Source organism: Scyliorhinus canicula, chromosome 19 (assembly GCF_902713615.1).
Source record: "Scyliorhinus canicula chromosome 19, sScyCan1.1, whole genome shotgun sequence".
Classification (NCBI taxonomy): Eukaryota; Metazoa; Chordata; class Chondrichthyes; order Carcharhiniformes; family Scyliorhinidae; genus Scyliorhinus; species Scyliorhinus canicula.
Genome location: NC_052164.1, coordinates 34548103 through 34574337, shown reverse-complemented (window position 1 = coordinate 34574337; position 26235 = coordinate 34548103). Strand labels below are relative to the sequence as shown.

The 26235-nt window shown below is 45.0% G+C and overlaps 1 protein-coding gene across 1 annotated transcript in view; it reads left to right on the top strand.

Moving 5' to 3' along the window:
• ngfrb (nerve growth factor receptor b) overlaps positions 1 to 26235 on the top strand; it is a 193477-nt gene that overhangs the window by 154842 nt on the left and 12400 nt on the right. Inside the window, exons 4-5 of the mRNA XM_038779107.1 lie at positions 2151 to 2349; positions 3907 to 4079. Coding sequence (XP_038635035.1) covers positions 2151 to 2349; positions 3907 to 4079 — 372 coding nt within the window. The remainder of the gene's footprint in view (positions 1 to 2150; positions 2350 to 3906; positions 4080 to 26235) is intronic.

Sequence of the window (26235 nt, the reverse complement as noted above, 5' to 3'; positions counted from 1 at the left end):
GATTTTCACAGTAACTTCTTTGAAGTGTTAATGTAAGCCGACTTGTGACAACAATAAAGTAACAAACGATGATTGTCTCTTGTATCACATTCTGAAAACTGGCTGGTCATCACAGATAAGAATGCAGAATGACAAGATGTTCTGATATTGAAAACCACCAAAGCTCAAACAGATTAACATGATTAGAATCGTGAGATTCAATGATTGACTCTATCTGTCGGCCATTATTTTACATTGTATCATCCTGTACCAACTATTATGAATGAAGCTTTGGATGGACAGAAGTGGCATTGATAACCTGAAGATAGATAGGATCATGAGACTATGATTCGCAGAATTTTAGTTTGTCAATGATAAAATATGGGATGTATGAAGCAGATTAGATTTAGATTTAGTTTTATTGTCGCGTGTACCGAGGTACAGTAAAAAATATTGTTCTGCGTACACACTAGGCAGATCATTCCATACATGAAAAACATAGGACATATGATAATGATGGATCTCTGTGTCTATTCAGAGCCCTGGATATACATTATCCCTTTTTAGTTCCCAAGTAACAGTGATTCCAGACTGCGCTTCTTGGTAAAGTAATTGAAACTTTATTCGTCAGCTTTAGTGTCTACTGATAAAGTTTATTTTTCAGTACAGAATTTAGGAAGTTCCAACTTGCAACAAGCTAGTCAGATCAATTGTCTTTAACAAATACAGTGGTTGAGTTCTAAAATACAACTCGGTAATTCTTCAAATGAAATACACACTATTAAAACGACTGAGTGATTTAAACAAAAGAAAACTGCCGATTTGCAAAGCAAGCAAGAGAATAGGTTTCAGAGATTAAGTAAGAATGATTCCAGAGTAGAAAAAAGGTGGTTTCTCATCCCGACAACTGAACTTTTAAGGAGATTACTATCTTTAAAGCATCTACCTCTTGACAGCTGTGATTGGCTTTAACTAATTTATCATTCATTCAATTCGACCAAACTGTCTGTCTGTCAATTTAAGAGATAAAAGTCTTTGTATGATTTTGTATTTTTCCATAACCTGGCTTGCTAATTACGCCTCTAACATTAATTAGATTAACACAGTTTTTGAAAAATTATTATGACCCTGACTGACTGTTGCCATGGAAACGGATCTTGTCCAGGCCTGGGAAGGCATGTGAGTCACATTTCACTGGCCTTGAATTGTCGAGCTGTTTCAAGCAACTTGCAAAATGTGAGAGTGTCTTATCTGATCAATTCCCAAGTACTCAGCTTTTCTCACTGGCAGCAGGGTAGCATGGTGGTTAGCATAAATGCTTCACAGCTCCAGGGTCCCAGGTTCGATTCCCGGCTGGGTCACTGTCTGTGTGGAGTCTGCACGTCCTCCCCCTGTGTGCGTGGGTTTCCTCCGGGTGCTCCGGTTTCCTCCCACAGTCCAAAGATGTGCGGGTTAGGTGGATTGGCCATGCTAAATTGCCCGTAGTGTCCTAATAAAAGTAAGGTTAAGGGGGGGGTTGTTGGGTTACGGGTATAGGGTGGATACGTGGGTTTGAGTAGGGTGATCATGGCTCGGCACAACATTGAGGGCCGAAGGGCCTGTTCTGTGCTGTACTGTTCTATGGTTAATATATTTTGATTTAGTTAAATACTCTTAATAATTTAAGGATATTTCCAACCAGGATTTCTTCATTAAACCTTTTATCTATCTTATCTATACCTAACTCAAAAGTTCTTTTCTATCAGATAAATATACAATGTTAATACATAGACACAGCCATCGGGTGAAGCATATTGAGTGTAGTACTACGCAGTACAGAAGATGAGTGGAGAGATCAGTTCAGTCCATTAGAGGATCATTCAAAAGTCTGGTAACAGCAGGGAAGAAGCTGTTTTTGAATCTGTTAGTGCGTGTTCTCAGACTTCTGTATCTCCTGCTCGATGGAAGAGGTTGAAAGAGAGAATGACCATGGTGGGAGGTGTCTTTGATTATGCTGCCCGCTTTCCCAAGGCAGCGGGAGGTGTGGACAGAGTCAATGGATGGGAGGTGGGTTTGCATGTGATGGACTGGGATGTTTTCACAACGCTCTGTAGATTATTTTGTGATAAAAAATAATTTCCCGTGTTACCGCAAAAAAAGTAAAGGGATCTCATTTGTTCTCTCTTCAACAGCTTATCCTCCAAGATTCCCTCGGATGAACACAGCAGCACCTCCGAAAATAGTTCCAACAACAGAGATAATGACCACCACCGCTGTTCCCAGTTCTCCACAGTTTATTGGGCAAGACAACAACAACAGTATTATTCCTGTTTACTGTTCCATCCTGGCTGCAGTTGTTGTGGGACTTGTGGCCTATGTGGCTTTCAAACGGTTGGTGCTTTGAATGACTTAATTTTTAATGGCATGAATATGATTGACATTATTTATTAACCTGCAATGAATGGAGAGTGTGTGATCAAACTGGAGTGTGCAGTACAGTGTGACCTAATACTTTACATTTAAAAGTGTGGCTTGCGGAATGTTGATATGATTATGGAGTGGCATTTAAGGAGTCATATTATTTATTCGCTTCCTTTGTTTTCAGTTGAGTAGTCATTAATTTCTTCTCTCTTAATTTGTCCTTTTGCCTCCTGGTGGCAGCTTGAGGCTTTATTCATTACAACTGTAGTCCCATTCTTTTCTTTGCTGCCTTTTCCATGGTCATCACTCTATTTTGGATATTGTTCTCTTGCTCACCTTGTGCATGTATTCATTATATTGGAGGGATGTGGAAAGACCATCAGGCCGTATGTGATTGCCTTGTTTTTATTTGTTGGGACTCACCCAATGTACCTTCTTCTCTACCAATTCCAGAAATTTCTAATGCAAACTTCTTTCCAGCTCCTCGAAGGTAACCATGGAAGCATCAATAGGGGCCAAACCCATTAGTTCTTTAAGGGCAACACGGTAACATGGTGGTTAGGGGGTGGGGGGTTGTTAGGTGACGGGTATAGGGTGGATACGTGGGTTTGAGTAGGGTGATCATTGCTCGGCACAACTTCGAGGGCCGAAGGGCCTGTTCTGTGCTGTACTGTTCTATGTTCTTGCTCAGAATAACAATAACAGCTTGTATTTATATCATAAAAACAAACTAGTGCGCATTCTGAAAAAGGCAGTTTATAGCCTTCTGGACTTAACATTGAATTCAACAACTTCAGGCCATGAACTCTCTCCTGTATCTTGACCCCCCCTTTTTAATGCAATTGTTTTGGTCCAGTGACCTCTGTCACCCCGCAAGGACATCTGTCACTTGTTCTTCAACTTTTCTTTCACAGAGCGCTGACCCTTGTTCGGTTTTTAACACATCCTGCTATCTTAACGTTATGCCACTATCAACACCTTCTTTAGTCTTTAAAACTGTCATTAACATGCCCTTTGTCTTCTGCCCGTGACATCTTTGTCAAATCTCTTCTAGCTCCCACCTGTCCCTGACCTTCTAGTTTGCTCCACCTGCTCTGCCCCCGTTAAACAGTATAAATCCATCATATTCTGAGAAAAGTAAAACTTCTCGACTTTCAATCTCACATCTTCTCATTAAATACGACCACCCTCTAGTACAATCCCAACACCTCAAGTCTTATTTACATACTGCCAGTGTTGTTAATTATCAAAATTATCAATTTTCCTCTACGTTTATGCTTTACTGGTATATGCAAACCCGTCTTCAAATCTTAGTGATCTTGAGTTGGGTAGATCTTTGCTGCCCTCTGCGCCTTCCCCAGGGTGCCTTTAATTGTACGGCTGAAGAGCTTCGATAGCTTGGTTCCTATTTCATTCCGTGGAAGAGACTATTTCCTATGCGTTTCCCTCTCTTTAACCTGTCTCTCTCTTCCTTTCCCTTTGTAATGCTCCTCAAATCATTGTGATTCTTGATTTGGTTTTCTTTAGATGGAACAGCTGTAAGCAAAACAAACAGGGAGCCAATAACAGGACTGTGAACCAGACACCCTCTCCAGAGGGTGAGAAACTGCACAATGACAGTGGAATCTCGGTTGACAGTCAGAGCCTACAGGAGCAACAGCAGAAACTACAGCAGCAACAGCAGCAACAACAGAACCAAGGTGCGTGTTGGGAGTTTAGAAATTACCAGTTACTCTAATTGTAGGACTACAATCACAAAGATAGTGAAAGAGTGTCTTTCAAATCCCTATTTTACTTGCAGCATGTGGAATCAAAGTAACTTAGACTACAGGGGGAGACTATTTGGCCCATCATGCTTCTGCTAGTCCTTTGAAAGAGCAGTCATATTTAATTCCACAGCATATTTTTTGTTTGTAACATTGAATGCGTTTGGGGGAGAAATGGGCATTGGCACAGATGTTCTAATTAATTCAATTCACGTGCCAATAAGTTCAGACATAATTTAAATAATTAAGGTTGCTGTCCGTGAGCATCAAATTCTTCCGGCTTGGAATTTTAGTTTGGATGCGTAAATGCAAAGCAGGATATTTTATTTGGAACTTATGTTGAAAGATTTTATTCCCATTTTGTTAACGCGAGGCGACAGACAATGGGCGGGTTCTTCGCTAAATTTGGGGAAGTGTCATTTTTAGCATGAATACTGGAGTGAATCCCACGGGCTCCATCGACATGATCTAGGTCGGAATTGTTAGAAATTTGGGATTTTAAAAATGGGAATAACGCCGCTCCCCTGGCGTAATGTGTCTGCATCGGCTGCCCTGGGTTCATCTGAGACATTAAATCATGGCGACACCGCATTTAAACAGCTCAACAGCACTTGCCCACAGGCCATCCGGAGGACAGCAGCAAGAAAACCTGCTTCTATGTTCACGTGGGGTTCCCAAACACGGATCTGGGATGATGCAGAGGAGAGGAAGGCAACCATTTACCCACAGGCGGGCAGGAGACCCTGGGAGTGTCCAGTCCATCTGACCCACCCCTTCCAGAGACCAAGGCTCCTCTGGCCTACTAGTCCGAACAGGGTGGCACCACAACATCTTTGCAAGTAGCCCAGGGTCCTCCAGGTCCTGGCCCTTCAGAAGACACTGTCATTTCAGGCAGCAGGACTTGGTAAACAGCAGCACATCTCAACACAAGATGTGATTTCTGGGGAGACATCTGGACATAGCGATGCGGTTAGGAGGCCTAAGAATTTGTAGTTGCACAGCGAGGGTAAGGATTTTATTCCTCACGGTAGCATGGTGGTTAGCATCAATGCTTCACAGCTCCAGGGTCCCAGGTTCGATTCCCGGCTGGGTCACTGTCTGTGCGGAGTCTGCATGTCCTCCCCGTGTGCGCGTGGGTTTCCTCCGGGTGCTCCGGTTTCCTCCCACAGTCCAAAGATGTGCGGGTTAGGTGGATTGGCCAGGCTAAATTGCCCATAGTGTAAGGTTAATGGGGGGATTGTTGGGTTACGGGTATACCGGTTACGTGGGTTAAGTAGGGTGATCATTGCTCGGCACAACATCGAGGGCCGAAGGGCCTGTTCTGTGCTGTACTGTTCTATGTTCTATGTTCTATGGCATTAAGCACTTGGGGATATAAAGCACTGACGTTTGTATATATTTGATCTCACTATGTGTTTAAACTCACCTTTTGTTAACCAATTTTAGCTTGCCCCATCTCCACTGATTGTTGATAGCAATGGCACATCTAACGTTACAGAACCCCACAGCCTCTTGGCCTCCCGAACCTCACAGACCCCTGGGAACGGACTTACAGACCCCCACAAGGTCAATCACAGACTGTGACAGTTATCTTCTACTTGGTGTCCACCCCCCACCCCCCCATCTATGTTAAAGCTGTCTGGTGCCCTCTCTCCCCTTGGACTCCCTGATGGATATGGTGACATATACAATCGTCTCCAATGTCGTCAAGTTTCCATTTTTCAAGAATGGTAGTATTTATCAGCAGCATTTCATATTGTCAGCTGGATGGGAAGATACAATGAGGGCGAATGATGTGTTGTGACATCTGTTAATGAGATGGTAATGCATGCAAATCCATCTTGCACCTTTCCTGGGCGTGGACCTAATCACATCATCAGTGGGGGACTGGGAAGATCGCAAACTGAAATCTTGCCGTCGAGAATTGTTTTTTGGGCACCTCACAAGATCAAACCACCATTATATTCCCCGCTGGGTCACTGTTTATGTGTTTGCATGGATTTCCTCCAGGTGCTCCGGTTTCCTCCCAAAGTCCGAAGACGTGCCGGTTAGGTGGATTGACCATGATAAATTGCTGTTAGTGACCAAAAAGGTTAGGAGGGGTTATTGGGTTATGGGGAGAGGGTGGAAGTGCGAGCTTAAGTGGGCCGGTGCAGACCCGATGGGCCGAATGGCCTCCTTCTGCACTGTATGTTTTATGTTCTATAGGAATTGCGCCCGTGGCTTTTATGATCATTAAATTGCAGCCAATGCTTTTCGGATTTCTTGTGATATTTGGTCAGAAAATTCATAAATGTCAAAGTAAAAGTACCAAGGAATAGATTTTGCATCTGTACCCCAGATTTATCCATCTCTTGGAGCTTATTGTCAAGTGCGCCATTCAAGATTTCAAACATGGGGCTGAATTCTCTGTTTGGGAGTCTACGTCCTCCTACCTGTGCTGAATTGCAACCAGCTTCCGATGCCTCTGGGCACGCAAACCGACAATCAATTTAGTGTTCCTTGCCATGCAAATTTATGCCTGGCGTGGAATACAAGAGATTACCAGGGAATCCTGATATTAAGCCACCATCTTGAGCGCGTGGCCCAATAGCGAGGTCCCGCTGCTGACCACCCACCACCCCGCATCGCAAATCGACCCAGAATCCCCCACCTGCACCACATTGCAGCCCCTTACCCCAGGGTTGCCTGGGTGCACCCCCCTACCCCCAAGTACAGGGTGACCCGACCTGCAGCCTTGTAATAAGGAGACCCCCTCACAGGGACCCCTGTAATCGGGGGACCCCCAAAGGGAGCCCTGTAATAGGGGGACCACCGCACAGATACCCTGCAGTACGGGGACCCCCTGGAACCTCTGCCTAAAGGGACCCCCCCACAGACCTCCCCCCCCCCCCCCCAACACCGACACCCCCACCCCAGAAATGAGAACCGTGTCTGGAAGCGAGAGAGCATTCAAAACAGGGACAGTGAGAAGAATTACAGCTATAATGCTTAGATTGAAGCTCCATGTATCCATTCCTGGAAGGAGAGCAGCTCTAAACTGCATCTGGTTCCCACAGATCCATTAGCTGCAAGCCATTTATTTTCTAATATTGGTCTGTGATTGACAGCTTCTATAAACCTTCTGCAGCTTTGATTCATTCATCTCCCTTCACGTCAGTGACTTAAGTGGTGAAGTCCCAATGTTTGTATAAATTGACCACATAAAACACAGGTAAGTGCAATAAAATCACACACTTGAGTGATTGAATGTACTTAGTGCTTGGAATGTACTTACCTCTCTTTGATGTGGTCAATGTTTGTAAACATTGGGGTTGCATCACTTTGGCCACTGAACCTTGAAGGGAGATGTACGATTCAAAACTGCAGATGATTTTAGAAGCTGTCAATCACAAACCACTTCCATAAAGCTATGAATGGCTTGCAGCTAATGGATCTGTGGGAACCAGATGCAGGTCACAGCTGCTCGCCTGCCAGGAATGGACATATGGAGCTGAAATATAAGTATTTCAGCCGTAATTTTTCTCACTGTCCCTGTCTGGATTGCTCTTTATTTTCCAGGCAGGGGTCTCATTTCTGGGGGTGTGGGGTCTGTGTGTATGTGTGTGGGGGGGCTTTGGATGTCCCCTATTATAGATGTCCCTGGGCTTGGACCCCTATTACAGGGTTCCCTGGGGGCCCCCAGTTATAGAGGGCCCTGTAGGAGCCCTATTTCAGGGTCTCTGGGGGAGGTCCCCCTATTATAGAGGTCCTTGGTAAAGTCGGAATATTACAGGGGTCCTGGGGGTTCCCCTATTACAGGAAGCACATGGGGGCGGTCCGATAGAGGAGGCATGGACAGACAATGCATTGCTCGTCAGGGGGTGGCTCTCGGAATGGCTAGCTAGATGCAAATGGGACATTAAGACAATTTGCATTTATTCATATGCTCCCGCTGATGTGCGCCGTGGACCTTTTTCCCACCGCCAGCAGGTGATCGGAGCATTGTGATCGGGTTGGCACCCGTCATCAATCCCGATTCTTCCCTGAGGCCCAATTCTCCATCCCATCGGAGAACACATTCCGGGAGTCCCGGGCCGGAAACACCTCCCCCATGATTGTCCATCAGCACTGTGATGTCATTAAAACAGAAGAGCTTGGGGCCAGTCATGCTTTTTAGTAGATTTTTAAAAATCAATTGGTAGAATTATCAGTTCATTCTGCAGCCTCCTGGACATGTGCTCAATGCGGTGAAACTGGCACAGGTTGATCAATTTAACCTGGCAATGCTGTCTGAGCCTAATTCCTGCATAAATAAAAGTAGACAAGTACAGACACACCTCAACATTGGATGTGCAATTGCCTGTCTTTGGTGAGAACAATAAATTTATGAAATGCAAAGTAGACATTTCTGTAAACCAGTTCCTGTAAAGCAATTCGCAATGTTTTCATGATCTGTGTTGTGCGTTGAAATTTGTAAATCATTTCAATCTCCTGAAACATAAAAATTTACCTATTTAATTTGTAAAGAATTATAATGAGACTGGTTGAAAATCAGACTTCGCAAGTCAGTGAGTCTGAACAATAGGATCCCCTGCCTCAAGTTAATACAATGGCCGGAATTTCCGGTCATTCCCACCAATCAAATCCTCTGGTTCCGCCAATGGAGAACCCCTGCTCCACGTTTCCCAGTGGCTGGAGGTGCATACAATGGGAAACGGCGTTGACAGTGGCGGGACCAGATGATCCAGCTGGCGACCAATGACGTGCCGGCTCTGTGAAACATGCAAAACTCCGCCAAATGAGTGGGATTTTCTGGAATTTTGCAGCAGCGGAGGTGCCATGCCATTGGCCAGCGGCGGGATCATCGGTCCCACTGCTGCTAATGGGTTTTCCCATTCTCCCCACCCTCTGCTGATGGGAAACCCGCGGCAGGGGGCCGCCATCGGCGGGACCAGAAGTTCCCGCCGGCGATAGCGGCAGGAAAAGTTTGGCCAATGACAATATGCTTTTATAAAGTGCGTTTGGCGTAGAATAACTTCTCAAAGTGCTTCACAGGAATGTTATCATACATTACAAATGTGATCTGTCATCCAGCAGAGTTTCGGAACCACGTTTTACTGAAAATCCCTGGTTCATTATTCATTAAAATTATGTGAGTGAGTGTTGAGAAAGCTCATCAATTTCAGATTTATCAGATCATTCTTCCACACGGTTGTGCAAAGTGAACTTCAAGGATATATAGATTGAACACACTAAAAAGACAATTGGCCCTATTTATACCTCCCAAGTACATTTGATCAGGCCTTTTGTAAATACGTCAAATGAAAATAACAGGATATGGTTTCTGCTATAAAAATGGCACGGCTTACAAAATAGAAGTTGCACAGATTTTTATTGAAGAATGCGATGGAGAATTAGGAAGGATAAACACGAAGATTATAAAGTGGATTCACTGATCCTTTACTCCTGGCGAAGATGAAGGGAGTTCCTGGCATTGATGGTGTTGCAACACTATTCCATTCTAACTCACAAAGCTTGAATTAATCCCACAATGTATGATGCAATTTACAGTCTCTGCTGGGCAGGTGGTATTCAGCAGGTTACCCATAAATGCTGCATAGAACAAGATTGTTCCTGGCTTGCTGCACTAATAGAGGCATCATTACCAAGGAAGACAGCAGATGAAGGATGTATAATGTAGTGATCAAGTTTTACCTTTAATCTGCCCTCAGGAGATTGAAGAATTATTATTATTTTTAAAAGCTCGACTACTTTGGGTGGGCACTGGGCGATTGTCGAAATTCAGCATGTTGAGCATTGAAAAGATGATAAAATAGAGACTATTATATATGGATCAGCATTTTTATGCAATTCACACAGGGCTGTTGTCCCAGCTCTTGTCACCATTATGACATTGTTTGAGAGCAACCTGTGCTTACATGACAAATCCTGCACTTCATGAATTTGAAGTGCCTGAACATCTTTGGACTGTGATGTGATAAAGTGCTATCGAATTGTCTTTCTTCCTGATTGACGATGTTTGGCCAGTGATGCAACCCGCAGGGAGACCTCCAAAGCAGAACCTGGGCTAAATTGCCAGCAGCACACTGAAAGTTTGACAGTGATGTTCCCAATTGTGGTTTGAATACTGCAATTTTCAGACAGGAGCTACAATCATTACATTATGAAAATGATACAGGGATATGTTTTGGAACTCGGCTAACCATCGTTAAAGCTACAAGCAGTAAGATATCTCGGGAAGCAAGACTGAGCCAGGAGATACGAGAAACAAAAACCTAGAATTAAAAACAACTCTAGATATTTGCGGGGAGAGGGTAATACAATGCCTGTCGGAACATTTGAGCGCTGTGCTATAATCCTGTCAGTTCTGTTTCAAACAAATCTTGGCATGTTGTACAATTGTCCAATTTGTACTAACTATAAACTACTCTAACCTACTTTCCAAGGGCCTTATTAACTGCAGTACTCTTTTCCTATCTGGCTTTCTTTCTTGCTATCTACATCATGCCTAAACTTTTTTTCCATTGGCTCCATGTGGATTAATTTAGCATTAAGTTTAAACTGAAGATTTTAATGTCCCAATTCAGGTTTTATATGCCAGTGGGATTACAGCATCAATAAAATCACTTTATAAACGTATACATAATCTAAGTGCAGACAGCACAAATTAAATGTACAAAATTAGGGGCAACAGGGTAGCATGGTGGTTAGCATAAATGCTTCACAGCTCCAGGGTCCCAGGTTCGATTCCCGGCTGGGTCACTGTCTGTGTGGAGTCTGCACGTCCTCCCCCTGTGTGCGTGGGTTTCCTCCGGGTGCTCCGGTTTCCTCCCACAGTCCAAAGATGTGCGGGTTAGGTGGATTGGCCATGCTAAATTGCCCGTAGTGTCCTAATAAAAGTAAGGTTAAGGGGGGGGGGGGGTTGTTGGGTTACGGGTATAGGGTGGATACGTGGGTTTGAGTAGGGTGATCATGGCTCGGCACAACATTGAGGGCCGAAGGGCCTGTTCTGTGCTGTACTGTTCTATGTTCTATGTTCTAAAAACATAAGTATTGTTATGATCCCAACAGATATTCCTACTGGATATGTCAGATCCCAGGGTGACACTTAGCGTGATAGATTATAACTTTAATTTTTTGTCTAGAAATGTGGAGGGCTGCAGCTAAGCACATTAACAGGAGTCTGGTAAGGTACTTTTAACAAAAGAATAAAATATTTATTGAACAAGAAAAAAGAACTATATTACACTATTCCATCACCCCCACAACTATACCATTTACTGATCCATACAAATTTGTAAAGATAACGCAACTTACAGTATCAATTTTATATTCTAATAAGTATGCAGTATATGTAAACAATAGGTTAACTGTGGTCAGATACACCACACTTCAAAAGCTAGTGATAGATGCAGCATGGTAGCATAGTGGTTAGCACAGTTGCTTCACAGCTCCAGGGTCCCAGGTTCGATCCCCGGCTTGGGTCACAGTCTGCGCGGAGTCTGCACGTTCTCCCTGTGTCTGCGTGGGTTTCCTCCGGGTGCTCCGGGTTCCTCCCACAGTCCAAAGATGTGCGGGTTAGGTGGATTGGCCATGCTAAATTGCCCTTGGTGTCCAAAAAGGTGAAGTGGGGTTACTGGGTTAGGGGATAGGGTGGAGGTGTGAGTTTGGGTAGGGTGCTCTTTCCAAGGGCCGGTGCAGACTCGATGGGCCAAATGGCCTCCTTCGGCACTGTAAATTCTATGATTCTATGCCACCAAAGGAACTTCCGTGGAGTTCTCATAAACCCCCTCTTCCCTTTCCCCAGGCGCTTGTCACACCAATTGGCCTGTGTTCCTCACAAGGGTTTCCAATCTCCATGCTCGAAGAACTCACCTTGGAATTCTCTTCCAAATGAAAATTAAATGAAAATGAAAATCGCTTATTGTCATGAGTAGGCTTCAATGAAGTTACTGTGAAAAGCCCCTAGTCGCCACATTTCGGCGCCTGTCCGGGGAGGCTGGTGCGGGAATCGAACCGTGCTCCTGGCCTGCTTGGTCTGCTTTAAAAGCCAGCGATTTAGCCCAGTGAGCTAAACCAGCCCCTAAATTATGCTTTCTCCCACATATCTTCAACATGGTTCCTCCTCCAGGGTTTCAATATCGCCTTCTGAAATTCCTTGACCCCAGGATATCTCTGTGCATTCAAGTTTAACCTTGAACACACACTTTCAGATTCAGCCATGCCAAGCAGAATTTCACTGCTACAAAGGCTTGTGGTAAGAAGTCATTAACCATTGCCAGTCTCCTTGAATCTTCTGGCATCTCTCAAGCCCACTTTGCTTTAAGTCTGCTCCTTGCAGCTCCAGCTCTTTGATTTAAAGTACTTTTTTTCAGCGCCTTAATTTTAATTTCACTTCACGGACCTGTGAGCTTCCTGTTCTTGTCCCTTAACTTGACTGTCTTCCTGAAACGTCTTTCTGTCCCACTCCTGGTTTTTGGGCCTTTCTTCTTTGTTTTGGGACCTGCTCTCGTCCTGTCCCACTCTTGTCCTGCTTCATCAGGTACTTTCTTAATTTCTCTTGTAGATCACCTGATCTTCTTTTCACTAGGTTTCCCCTTGGGTTTTTCGTTTCCCACTCCTGCACAGGTGCAAGGCTGCCTTCTCAACTTGAAGAGATAAAATAAAATGAATTACGCATGTGCACAGGGCTTTTTATTGGCCTGAGGACAAGAATATGTACAAACTGCACATGAGTGACCAATCACCGGCTGGCACATGTGCAGAAGCTTAAAAATGCATCAAGAATGAACAACGCATGTGCGGCCATTCCAGGGCTGACATGTGCAGAGACGTCTGAGGCGCTCTGGGAACTTTAGTTCCTGAACTCACGAGTGCCTGATCTTAACTTCAAAAGTAAGCATTTCCTTTTCCTCGGACTCTCCTGGCTTGCAGGTCACAGGCGGTACAATTTGGACATCCCTGATCTCCAGGATTTATAAATATAAGTTTAACATCAGTAAATGCTATTTATTCATTTTTCCCATCTGCTTAGGCCTCGGCACATTGACCAAGTTTCTGAGAAAAATGTTCCAATTTTAGCGAAGCCCAGGGTAAAGACAGTGCAGTTCATATTCGAGCTGAAACATTGATCCGAAACACATTAACTGACCCCTGTACAAAATAACAGACCCGAGCGGCAATAGCTGCATGTTACGTGCAATGCAGGAAATGCTGTAGCTTTCCCTTTAAATCTTGAAATTAACATTTTAAAAGGAGCCCACACTGAGACTGTAAACAAGCTGCACATGGTCACTAGAATGAATATGGATTAGGGGGTAGGCGGGGATGTGAGGCGCCCATAATGCTTCTCCTTCCATGGTGACCTACAATTCCCTTTCACAGTATCCAACTGCCATTGCTAGACTTCAGAGTTTCCACCTCTCCTAACTTGCCTGGAAGACAATTCAGGTATCAATCACTCCATGAGAACATGCCTCCCGGTGTTTCTCCTTAAATTGCTTTTTAATATTTTGCACCCTTGTCTTCCATTTGTGGGCTTTACTGAAAATAATAATATTTTTTCTTTATTCGTTCATGAGATGTTGGCGTCGCTGGCTGGGCCAGCATTTATTGCCCATCCCCAACTGCCCTGCATTTTTAAGAGTCAACCACTTTTCTGTGACTATGGACACAGGCCAGACCAGGTAAAGGTGGCAGATTTCCTTCCCTAAAGAACATTAGTAAACTAGGTAGGTTTTAATGACAATCAACAATGGTTTTATGGTCATCATTAGAATTTAAATTCCATGGGCAGGATTCTCCGACCCCCGCCAGTCGGCGGCTGCTGGCAGCCCCTCCCCCCCCCCCCCCCCCCCCCGTCGATTCTTCGGCCCACAGTGGGCCGAGTGGCCGCCCATTTTCGGCCAGTCCTGCTGGCAAATACCTGTTGTAACATACATTTGTCATGGAAACTGCCTATGTCATATTGTAATTTCACCCTCCTAGAAGTGGTGGCGCTGCAATGCATCTCCCGTCAGGTGAGTGTGACAAGTTTATATTGGTAGTTTCCATTACAAGCACAGAGATAAGGGGTGGAATTAATAGCCTTGTCTAGGTCGGGACAGGGCCATAAAATGAGGCAAACTCTCAAAAAGTCATTGACTTTGGCGGGATCTGCAATCCCGGCGTAAAATCTCGCCATGTAAAGATTGTTGGAAAGTATATGATGTAAGCTCCGTCGTTGCTGGGACTCCCTGGCATAATGGTCCTGGAGGTGAATGACATGGGGCGGAATTCTTCGCAAGGCCCGACGCCATCGTGAAACCCGGAGTGTTTCATGACGGCGTCGGAGGCCGCTCCTCGCCCCCTATTCTCCCCCCCCACCCCCTGGGGGGCTAGGAGCGACGTGCCGTAAATCTCGGCCGAGAATGACGTGGCCGGCGGCGCCTGATGACGTCAGCCGTGCATGCGCATGCGCAGTTGCCGTCTTCCCCTCCGCTGCCCCGCAAGACGTGGCAGCTTGATCTTGTGGGGTGGCGGAGGGGAAAGAGTGCGTCCCTTGGAGACGTCGGCCCGACGATCGTTGGGCACCGATTGCAGGCCAGTCCCCTCCCGAGCATGGCCGTTGTGCTCACTCCCCTCTCTGCCCCCCACAAGCCACAAACGAACCTTTGGCACCCATGTTCACGCTGGCAGCGACCAGGTGTGGTTGCCGTCGGCGTGAACAGGTCGGGAATGGCACTCGGCCCATGCGGGCCGGAGTATCGCCGGTCGCCGTGAAAAACAGCGAACCGTGATTCTCCCAGCGGCGTGTCGCAAAATGCGACATGCCATTTTGGGTGGGGTGGGAGAATCGCGGGGGGGGGGGGGCAGAGCAGCCCTCCCGCGATTCTCCCACCCGGCCTGGACAGCGGAGAATCGCACCCATGGTTTCAATCCAGCCCATAAAATGAAGGCTATCTCTCGGTGCTGCTGTTGGATGTAGAGAGTCCTACGTGAAAGGTGAACAAGATGTTTCAATCAAATCCTCAATGGATATGCAAGCACAGCACAAAACTGCTTCCCCCCCCCCCCCATTCTCCCCCCCCCCCCCCTCCACCAATTTAATAATAATTGGATTTGGATTTTGTTTATTGTCATGTGTAACTAGGTACAGTGAAAAGTATTTTTCTGCGAGCAGCTCAACAGATTGGCTATCTTACTCAGAACAATTTCAAGGGTAGCTGGCTTGAGAAATAAAAAATGTCACTCTGGAGGCTATTAAATTCGGCTTTTAAGGTTCGGGTTGCGCACATTGCTTGCCAAATGGTAAGTGCTGTACTCTGCAATTGGCTGTATTATATCTAATCTGGAGGTACCCAATGCTGACAACAGGCCCCAGAAATAGGGAAGTGTTTAATTTCCCAGCTTTATTATCGATCACTTGGATGAACATGTAAAACAAAGAGTAGCATTCTCATTTATAGGCCTTCATAATCCTCAATCGAACATCGGAAGTTTTGTAAAAGAATGAGATATTTCAATCAATACTCCAGTCCCATTGAGTAAAAGAAAGATGATTAACTGCGATATTTAATATCAAACACCTTGTCACATGTATAGCTTATAACTAACCTCACTGAAACAAATTCAAACACACTGGAATAATGCTACATTTTTTAAAATGAATCCATTACAATGTAACAACATATTTTCTGTGTACATGAATATCTGATTAAATATTTCACCCAAAAGTATGTTGAAAGTTTTGACTGAAAACCTACTGAAGGCCTTTGCTTTATGAATGCTAACTGTTAAACCAGGAATATGGAGCACAGATCTGACCCCACATGATTGTCGACCTATTTCAAATCCAAGCTCCTTGCAATGGGCAAGATGAGATTAGTAGATTTGCCACACGGAGAGTTTGAAGAGCTACTTGGATTTTAGAAAAAACATTTTTCTTTCCTATTGTATCGGACCAACAGAACAAATTAGCGAATGGAGGTGATGAATGTAGGCTATCTGCTGACTCAATGGCAAATACATTCCACTAAATGCATCAGAGCTGTGGCTCATACAGAACAAAGGGCATTTGAACTTTGCATTATTTTAAATTGGGACAATTATAGGAGAACTGCAATAAGCCGATGGAATGCAGACTATCCTGTGTTATCACATTATTACATTTTAAGAAGGTCTTGGCACTATAGACCACAAATGCTTAAAATTCTGAAGGCATATGGAACTCCAGATAAAATTATTGATGCCACCTCAGCGATGTGTGACAAAACCACCACAATAGTCTGATACTTTTTAGCTTCAACAGAGACAGAATGGCTCTCTTTTTATTTCTTAAATTGTTTATCTATGTAAATGACATGGGGCTTTTCTCAGTAACTTCATTGCAGTGTTAATGTAAGCCGACTTGTGACAATAAGGATTATTATAAAAAGATGATTATTATTATATAATGCAGAAAACAGCAAACTTTGAGGGAAGGAAATATGGGCCTGAGCTTTTAGGGTACCAAAAGAGTTGGCCGGGATCTCTACAGAGCTCCGCTGCCAGATTGCGCTGTAACTGGCATTGATTAGCATTAAGCAGCACTTCTGCTCCTCAATCAGGAGGACGTCCTGCCTTGGAGAGCTGCTGGCCAATCAGAGTGGCTGGTGGTTCTCTAGTACCTGCAGTAATAGAGTTGCAGTGGCCGGAAGAAGGAACTAGAGGTCCAGGCTAGTGTCCGGTGTCCCAAGGCGCATAGGGAAGGCATGGGAGCCGCGAAGGGGGCAATGGTTCTTGGGAGGGAAGGGTGGGGGGGCTGAACCATGGGAGGGGGCCTTGAGGGATGTCCAGAGATCACCAGGCCTTAAAGGGAGGGCACCCCAGTGAGAAATCAACTTCAGATGGAGGCACCCCCGCCCTCCCTTCCCAACGTTCTTCATTTCCATGTTTCCCTCCACTCCCAAGCTGGCATTCAACCTCCAGCCGCCTCAATTGGGGCAATGGAAGACTTTCCGTCCGAGACTCTGCTGCCCAATATAAAATTGTTGTAAGGGGCAGGAATCCAGAGGGAATAGTGTCCATGCAATTTCATGCTTCCCCCTCCTCAGAACCTGCTGAGTGGGTCGAATTCCAGCCATGGTTTTGTTATCCATATAAGGGGTTGAAAATATCCAAACAAACAAACAAGAATAGTAATAGCATGAGTGAGAAAACGCTGGTTAAAGTAGTTAACAGGCCCCTTAATAATAGTTATACCATTGGGCAGTGCAGTAAACAAGAAATTATTGAAGCATGTGACCAAGACAATGGCCACGATTCAAACAAATAAAAACAAAGTGGTGGCATGGTGGCACAGTAGTTAGCACTGCTGCGTTGAGCACCAGGGGCTTGGATTAATTTCCGGCCTTGGGTGACTGTGTGGAGTTTTCACGTTCTCCCCCGCGTCTGTCTAGGTGCTCTGGTTCCTTCCCACAGTCCAAAGTTGTGCGGATTAGGTGGATTGACCACGATAAATTGACCCTTAATGTCCAGGGATGTGCTAGATAGGTTATAGGGTTACGAGGATAAGACGGGGTGGCGGAGGAGTGGACATCGGTAGAGTGCTCATTCGAAGGGTCAATTAGTCTCAATGGGCTGAATGGCCTCCTTCTGCACTGTAGGGATTCTGTGATTCTACAAAGTGCTGTGGCCAGAGGGAAAACCACTGTGTTTCCCACTGGCGCTGACAGCACTGTTGAGTTGGGATTCAATCACTTATAGTGCCAAAGTGAACCAAGCTGGGTCAGACATGCCGGGCGTGTGTGAGGCTCCCAAATTGGTGGCCAGCTATTCAGCTGGCATTTCCTGCTTTTCCTTCTTTAAGAAGAACTGAAAGAATCATAGAATTTACAGTGCAGAAGGAGGCCATTCAGCCCATCGAGTCTGCACCGGGTCTTGGAAAGAGCACCCTACCTCAGGCCACACCTCCACCCTATCCCCATAACCCAGCAACCCCATCTAACCTAAGGGCAATTTAGCATGGTCAATCCACCTAACTTGCACATCTTTGGACTGCGGGAGGAAACTGGAGCACCTGGAGGAAACCCACGCAGACACGGGGAGAACATGCAGACTCCGCACAAACAGTGACCCAAGCGGGAATCGAGCCTGGGACCCTGGCGAAGCCATAGTGCTAACCACTATGCTACCGTGCTGCATATTCAGGAAGAATAACCCAGTCTCACAATGCAGGAAGCATGTTGTCTTAGATCTTTTATGAAACCAATCGTTCGGTGTTAAAACTGTGGATTGACCTCTGACATTCTCTACTCAAGTAAGAACACAGAAAAAAAAATTGAAGCTTGTAACTATAAAGCTTCGCAGAAATATAGTCCATTACAAGACTATTTAGATGTTTTACACAATGTTCATTTAAAATATGTGATATAACTGATTGAGTTACTGTCTGTGCGGAGTCTGCATGTTCTCCCCGTGTCTGCGTGGGTTTCCTCCGGGTGCTCCGGTTTCCTCCCACAGTCCAAAGACGTGCTGGTTAGGTGGATTGGCCATGCTAAATTGCCCTTCGTGACCAAAATGGTTAGGTGGAGTTACTGGGTTATGGGGATAGGGTGGAAGTGTGGGGCTTAAGTGGGATGCTCTTTCCAAGAGCCAGTGCAGACTCGAAGGGCCGAATGGCCTCCTTCTATACTGTAAATTCGATATTCTATGATTCAAACTTGTAGTTATCCCCATGGCAACTGCAGCATTCATGATAAATGAAAGAATTGTTGTTCTTAATAATAATCTTTATTGTCACAAGTAGGCTTACATTGTAATGAAGTTACTGGGAAAATCCCCCAGTCACCACACTACGGCACCTATTCGGGTACACAGAGGGAGAATTCAGAATGACCAAATTATCACGTCTTTCAGGACCAGTGGGAGGAAACCGGAGCACACGGAGGAAACCCACGCAGACACGGGTAGAACGTGCAGACTCCGCACAAACAGTGAGCCAAGTGGGAATCGAACCTGGGACCTTGGCACTGTGGAGCCACAGTGCTAACCACTGTGCTACCATACTGCACTCTGAAATTCTGAAATGAGTTCTGAAATTGGATCTAACGCAGGAGCATTGAGGTGGCACAGGACACAAGGGTTTTGAGCATGTATACAAAAAAGCAGAGAGAGATAGATTAGGGCATATAAAGCCTCACGGGTTTCCAATCCCATCTAATCATTGGAAGGCAAACACTCTCCACACAAGGAGTGAGTGTTATCACAAGACCAGCCTTTACATACCACCAAGTGACCATTGCTCACCATCTCATTCTTAGATGCTGAAAATGATGAGAAAAAATCATAGAAGACTTAGATTCTTGCATCGCACCTTATCATGTCCTCACCTTATGGGCGGCCCAGTGGTTAGCACTTCTGCCTCACAGTGCCAGGGACGTGGTTTTGATTCGACCTTGGGTGACTCTCCGTGTGGAGTCTGCACGTTCTTCCCATGTCTGCATGGGTTTCCTCTGGCTGTTCTGGTTTCCTCCCATAGTCCAAAGACGTACAAGTTAGGTGGATTGGCCATGCTAAATTGCTGCTTAGTGTCCAGGGATGTACAGGTAGGTATACGGGGATAGAATGGGGTGGACGAGGGAGTGGACATGGGTAGAGTGCTCTTTCAGAGGGCTGGTGCAGACTCGATGAACAGAATGGCCTCCTTCTGCACTATAAGGATTCTTATGATTCTCATGATGTCCCAGAGTGCCAATGAATCACCAAATGACCCAATGTTCACATGGACACGATTCTGCATCCCCACCTTATATGTCATTGTCAAAGTTATTTTCATGTCTTATGTAACTAATGTGAATGGTCCTTCTGAGGATCTCATTGAATGAAGTGAGGAGATTGATTATAGATTTATAGAAAATAATAGGAGAGTAGGTGGTCAATCAGCCCATCAGATATCTGCTGGCTGCAAGAAATTCATTTTTTAGCCCTTGGCAATAGCCCACTAGATCATGGTGCTTCTAATGAATATCCATGTGCTGCATGGTTTAGAATCTTTCTGCCTCTGCCCCATCCTCACTCTCTGGTTAAAATCTTTTCCGCTCAATCTTTCAGAATTTTGCTTTTAATCTATACCCCATATCCTCTGCTTTTACAAATGGGTCCTTCCATATCCACTCTGCCAAGGCCCCCTCATTATTTTATGGACTTCAATTAAATCTTCCCTTAGCCTCCTCTATCCCAAAGATTTAAAAAAAGCAGCTTTTCCAACCTTGAAGCTTGGCAGAGGGAAAACAATATATCCTTGGAGGAAAATGAATCAATGCCCTTCAAAGAAGTGTTACACCTGGGCTTCAGAAATCACCCAAGGGCAATCCCTACTGTAAATGGAGTGCCACTGTGATTCTGAAGGCTTCCAGGTGTTCAGGGAGCATGGGTTTTAAAGTGACCAGACCATTTGAAAGGTTTTACAGAACACAGACAATAAAAAACATTTGTATCCGAAAGGTTCCTGAAATCACCATCCTCAGACTGATTTCCCACATTTCCCAGGGCAAGAAGTGAAGTCCAGTCATGAAACCCCAAACCTGAGGGAGAGCCCGGAGGTCACCCTCTTCTAAATGGCTGGCTTTTAAAGCAGACCAAGCAGGCCAGCAGCACGGTTCGATTCCCGTACCAGCCTCCCCGGACATGCGCCGGAATGTGGCGACTAGGGGCTTTTCACAGTAACTTAATTAAAGCCTACTCATGACAATAAGCGATTTTCATTTCATTTCTTCCCCCCAGTCCAAGTTCCCCCCCACCCTCAACCCCAGGACCCTCAAGGTGCCCTCACTTCAAAGCCTGGCAGCAGCAGAGGAGCCTTTAGGCACAGTTGGATGCATTACTTAAACCCCCCCCCCCGGGCACCCCTTGAAGTGCACGGTGCCTGGTCCCTCCTTGTCAGGACCAGGAGAGATTGGCACACGTGGGACCTAGAGCTCGGGTGGGGGATGGGCAGGGGGAGGAGGAGGGCAGGAGCATATTGGGAGGCCGGCGCATCTGGCCTCAAAACCGGCAATTATATTTAAATGCATGTGGATCTACTGTAATCAGGTTCTCGCCTGCTCTGTGTGAGAACTTATCAGACCAGGTAGAGTGGGCTGGAAACTTGGAACAGATCTGACGTCCTTTAGGATCCCGATTTGACCCTCTCTCCCAATTCAACGGGCCATCAGGAATCCCGGCTGGGTATAGTGGTCCTGGAGTATCGTTCCAATCCTACAATTGTGGGTGACTTTAATATTCTTAGAGGCTAGAGCAATCAAATTGGCAAAGATGATTTGGAAGATGAGTTTATCGGATGCTTTTGTGACAATTTCCTGGAGCAATACATTGTGGAACCAACTAGAGATAAGGCTACTTTAGATTTAGTAGACTGCAATGAGGCTGGGCTAATTAGTAATCTCATAGTAAAAGATTCACTGGGAAATAGTGATCATGATGACAACTTGAATTCCATATAAGTTTGAAAAGATTCTCCATCAGCGGAATCCTCCGCTTTTCCGGCAGCGCACACATGCTGGCTGGCTTCCCGACAGCGTGTGGTGGCCACAACGGGAAACCCCATTGGGCTGGCTGCGGGAACAGAGAATCCTGCTGCGGGGGTGGGGGGGGGGGGGGGGGGGCACTGCGCCGGAAAACAGGGCTGGCGGAAGTCCCATCCAAAAATCACAAACGTAAACAAAGCCTGTTACATAGGTATGAGGGAGCACCGGCTAAGGTTGATTGGGTAAATTGAGTAAAAGATAGGCCAGTGATTATACAATGGGAAACATTTAAAGGAACAATTTTGCAAAACACCATGGTAAATCTGGGGATTGGGAGTGTTTTAGATGCCAGCAAAAGGCTGCTAAAAAAGTGATAAAAAGAGGAAAAAGAAGAATGGGAGCAAATTAGCCCAGGATATAAAAAACAAGATTTCACAAGTATGTGAAAAGGAAGAGTGTAGCTAAAATCAACATTGGTTCATAGAAGCAGAGACAGGAGAAATTATTATGAGAAATGAGGAAATGGCAGAGACATTGAACAAACAGGTTACATACCAGAAATAGAGATTAACCCAGAGGCTAAAAAGGGTGGGAACATATCCGTGCAAAGAAATTGTTTTATTTTATTCATGAGTCAATTGAGAACCCATTCCCATTGGCGACAATGACCTGGCCAAGAGGCTAACGTCGCCGCAACAGAAATTACACACCAATGCAATTCATATATAGGAGAAACTTGGGGAACTAAAATCTGACCAATCCCCAATAAAATGAAAGCTAGAATTAGTGCGGTTTGGTTAGCTTGGAAGTGTAAAGAGCTTGGTAGGAAAGGTAAATGCAAGATATTCTAAAGCAATGTTGGATTTAACAATATCTGAAATTATTTCATAATAAAACCAAAAATCCTTACAGAAAATGTAACAGGTTACAAGGAGGTGTGGACCCTTCTGGGTTTGGGATGAGACACGTTGTTTGGATAGGGTTGAGCGAGTCTTACTTTGAACCTTACTGCAATTTAACCTGTCGAATCTTCACGCTGTCATTGGGTGAAACGGAAAAGCTTTCTATTCCACAGCACTGAAACCACTCACAGAAAAACAGTGGTAAAAATGATTAGGGTGAATGGACCTCGCATAGTAAAGAGTGCTCGATGCGCATTGTGACATCTTGAATAAGTTATGACTTTTTTAAACCTGTTCCTCATGTGCGAGTTGAGACTCTCCAGGACCCATTATCCATAGACAGCAAAGCATTATACATGAGAGACAAACTGGGCTCAGATGTACACTTGTCGAGCCACGTCTCCAGACGTGATTTAGTAAAATAAGGAAAAATTATTCTGAAATTGCATATTTTAGCAGCTGGAATTTTAGAAACTCATCAGTAGATATATTTCACAGGATTATTTTTAACTAAAAGCAGCTGCTAATATTTTAAACTGTCAGTATTGTGACTGATACCCAGGATCGGATTTTGGCTATTGAAGCGGGTATCCCCAAGTCAGGAAGACTCCTGACTTCCCGGACCCACCTCAGTTAAAAAGTGCCTTAAATCACAAGATTGTGTTGCTCGCTGGAACAGGCAGGGCTGAATTTGAAGCGGATGCATCATGACACTGTGGGGTGGCAGTGTGGGGTTTAGAGCTCAAGTTCAACTGGTCTTGCTGATTTTTGGGATTCCCTCCTGTGTGATTCATGCCCTTTCCCCTTACCAGCAAAAATGGAATCTGTCAAAAATGTAGGAGGGACTTCCGTATCTGGGTTCCACTAACAATATTTAGAGAACTGTGGAGTCTTTTGGAAAAAAAAAATCCTTTCTCAGAGTAACAAAACCAATACACAGGACAGGGCAAGCACTTAATCAATCACCTTGCTTACTCCAAAAAACAATTCAAATTCAAATTCAAATTGAATCTAATTCATGGTCCCCACATACTAGATCCAATCTGACAAGGACAGGCATTACACCTGATCTCAAGCTTAGACCATAAGGCACAGGAGCTGAATTAGGCCATTCAGCCCATCGACTCTGCTCCGCCATTCAATCATGGCTGATATGGTTCTCATCCCCATTCTCCTGCCTTCTCCCCATAACCCCAAACTCATTATTAATCAAGAACCTACCTATATGTGTCTTCAAGGCACTCAGTGATTTGGCCTCCACAGCCTTCTGCAGCAAAGAGTTCCACAGATTCACCACCCTCTGGCTGAAGAAATTCCTCCTCATCTCAGTTTTAAAGGATCGTCCCTTCAGTCTGAGGCTGTGCCCTCAGGTTCTAATTTTTCCTACTAGTGCCAACAGCTTCTCCACCTCCACTCTATTTAGTGGAAACATACGCTTCATGTCCACTCTGTCTAGGCCTATCAGTATCCTTGATCCTTTCCAACCTGGTGAAAATCCAGCCTCTACCCACAGCTAGTGAAACCAATTGATCTGGGAGCCACCTGCTTGAACAAAGGTTCTACAGTATGCATGACCAACATAAGACACACACTTCATTCTAATGGAGAACTGGTTAAAATCATCAACATAGCACAGCGGTGTGGAGCTAAATGATAATAATGGATAATAATTGGATCTAAGTATTGAAATGTATCCTTCAAAAAAAATCAATGAGGTAGGAATATGAGCTGATGGAGCCAGCTAAGGTATCATAGTAGTCTTAAATAGAAGGGTTGGGTATTGTAAATAGGAATTGGTATGCATTACACCTCTGAGATACTTTGAACTACAAGATGTAATATTGTTAAACTGAAGGTTTATCTGTGCAAAATCTAATCTGGATATTTGGGGCTGGATTCCCCGCTGGCTGGTTACTCCATTTTGCCAGCAGCCCGGGGGTTTCCTAACGGCGTGGGGCTGCCCCAAATGGGAAACCCCATTGACCAGCCAGCGTAGCGGAGCATCCAGGTGGTGGAGTGAAATAGAAATGTGGCGCGGCGGGGCGGTGAATCCAGCCCATGGCTTTTTTTGGACGCTGAAATGCTATCTAACCTCTCAAAATTTGATTGTTTTAAGGCAAGCTTTTCTTCTGCCAAAATTGATGAAGAGTGAAATAGCGCAATTCAACTGTGCCAGAATTCTGGATTAAAGAGTTATTAAAGCGCCATCTTTGAATGCCACCCGATCTCTTGACCCCCCCCCCCCCCCCCCCCCACCTCGGATTCTGGACCTTTTTAATGCCCCAACTTACCGATTAGGGGGTCTCCGAGCCCCCCTCACCTTATCTCATAAGGGCAGGTCACCCCCAGACCTGATCCCCCGGCAAGGACAACCTGTAACCGGGCACCTTGGCAGTGCCAGCCTGGCACCCTGGCAGTGCCCCCTCCAGCCTGGCAGTGCCACCAGGGCACCCTGGCAGTGTGGGCATTCGATCATGGACCTTGGGGGGGCTCTGGCGCATATTTAAGTGAGCTTTACTGCGCACTTAGGTCTGCAAATATGGTTCCTGCCCATTGAGTGCGAGATCCAGATCATGACATCTCACAAGATGTCGTTAGTTCTCGTGGGGCACTCTGAGCATCATAAATCTTGTGTGATTCACCGACCCCATTCCGTCATCGAGTCAGGCGTGACCAGGCCATATGATCACAGCCCAAATATGTATATGGCATTGTATAAATCTCCAATACCAAAGTCTGGAGATGGATGACAAAGAAATCTCAGTGCTTGTCTTCTCCTGATTTCTTTCACCTTGTAAGAGACTGCACTTACTTTATCCAGTTTTAATCAAGAGTGCTATGATTGATGGTACAGCATTATTGTAACATTCAGATGGCGTTTGGTAATGATGTGCTGGATCAAGTGTCAAAATGTCAAAGGTTCAGGTCTTTCTGTCCCTCATCAATACAGGACCCACTATAGTCCCCTGCACTCTATGGTTGGCAATGGCAACAGCCTGTTTTTAATGAGAGTAAAGCACTTGATGACGCAGTGTCATAGTTCATTCAAGTGCTAGTTGTAGTCTATGGTCGAGGCTCCAACACTCATTCTGTCACATGGCTGACTAGGAATTCTCTTGCTCTTACGGACTGCCATGGGCATGTGTTGGAAGGATTTGCAGGTTGATGCTCAACCTGTTTTAACGCACCTTCCTTGACTATCAAGTGTTGGGGTCAGACTCCAACTGGGAGCTTCTAGATCAGAGGTAAGGATGCTACCCACTGTGCCCCAAGACTGCCATTAAAGCAATCAGTTACAAAGAAAATGTGAAGTGAACAGAATATTTTAGACTATTAGAAATACATGACTGATATCTGCAGCAAAATGTTTGCTAGTTTTGATTACATGATTCCGGGTACTGCTCTAAAAGCATAGCATATAATTTTAATGGACTACCTTTTCCAAAATAGAACCCAGTAACATGTAATAATTTTCTTGTTCCTCTAAGTTTTGGTACAACTTCTGCCTCAAGCCAAAATCCATTCATACATTTGATATCTAACGCTTACACTCCGTTTCTCAGAACTCTTGCTGCAAGTTATATTTTATTATGATTGCTCCTCATTCAGACATTCAAGAATATGAATTTTGCAAAGCGGCTTTGCAAACCACTCAGTTTCAGACACTGCTGCAATGCCTGTTATTAACTTCTGAAAGAG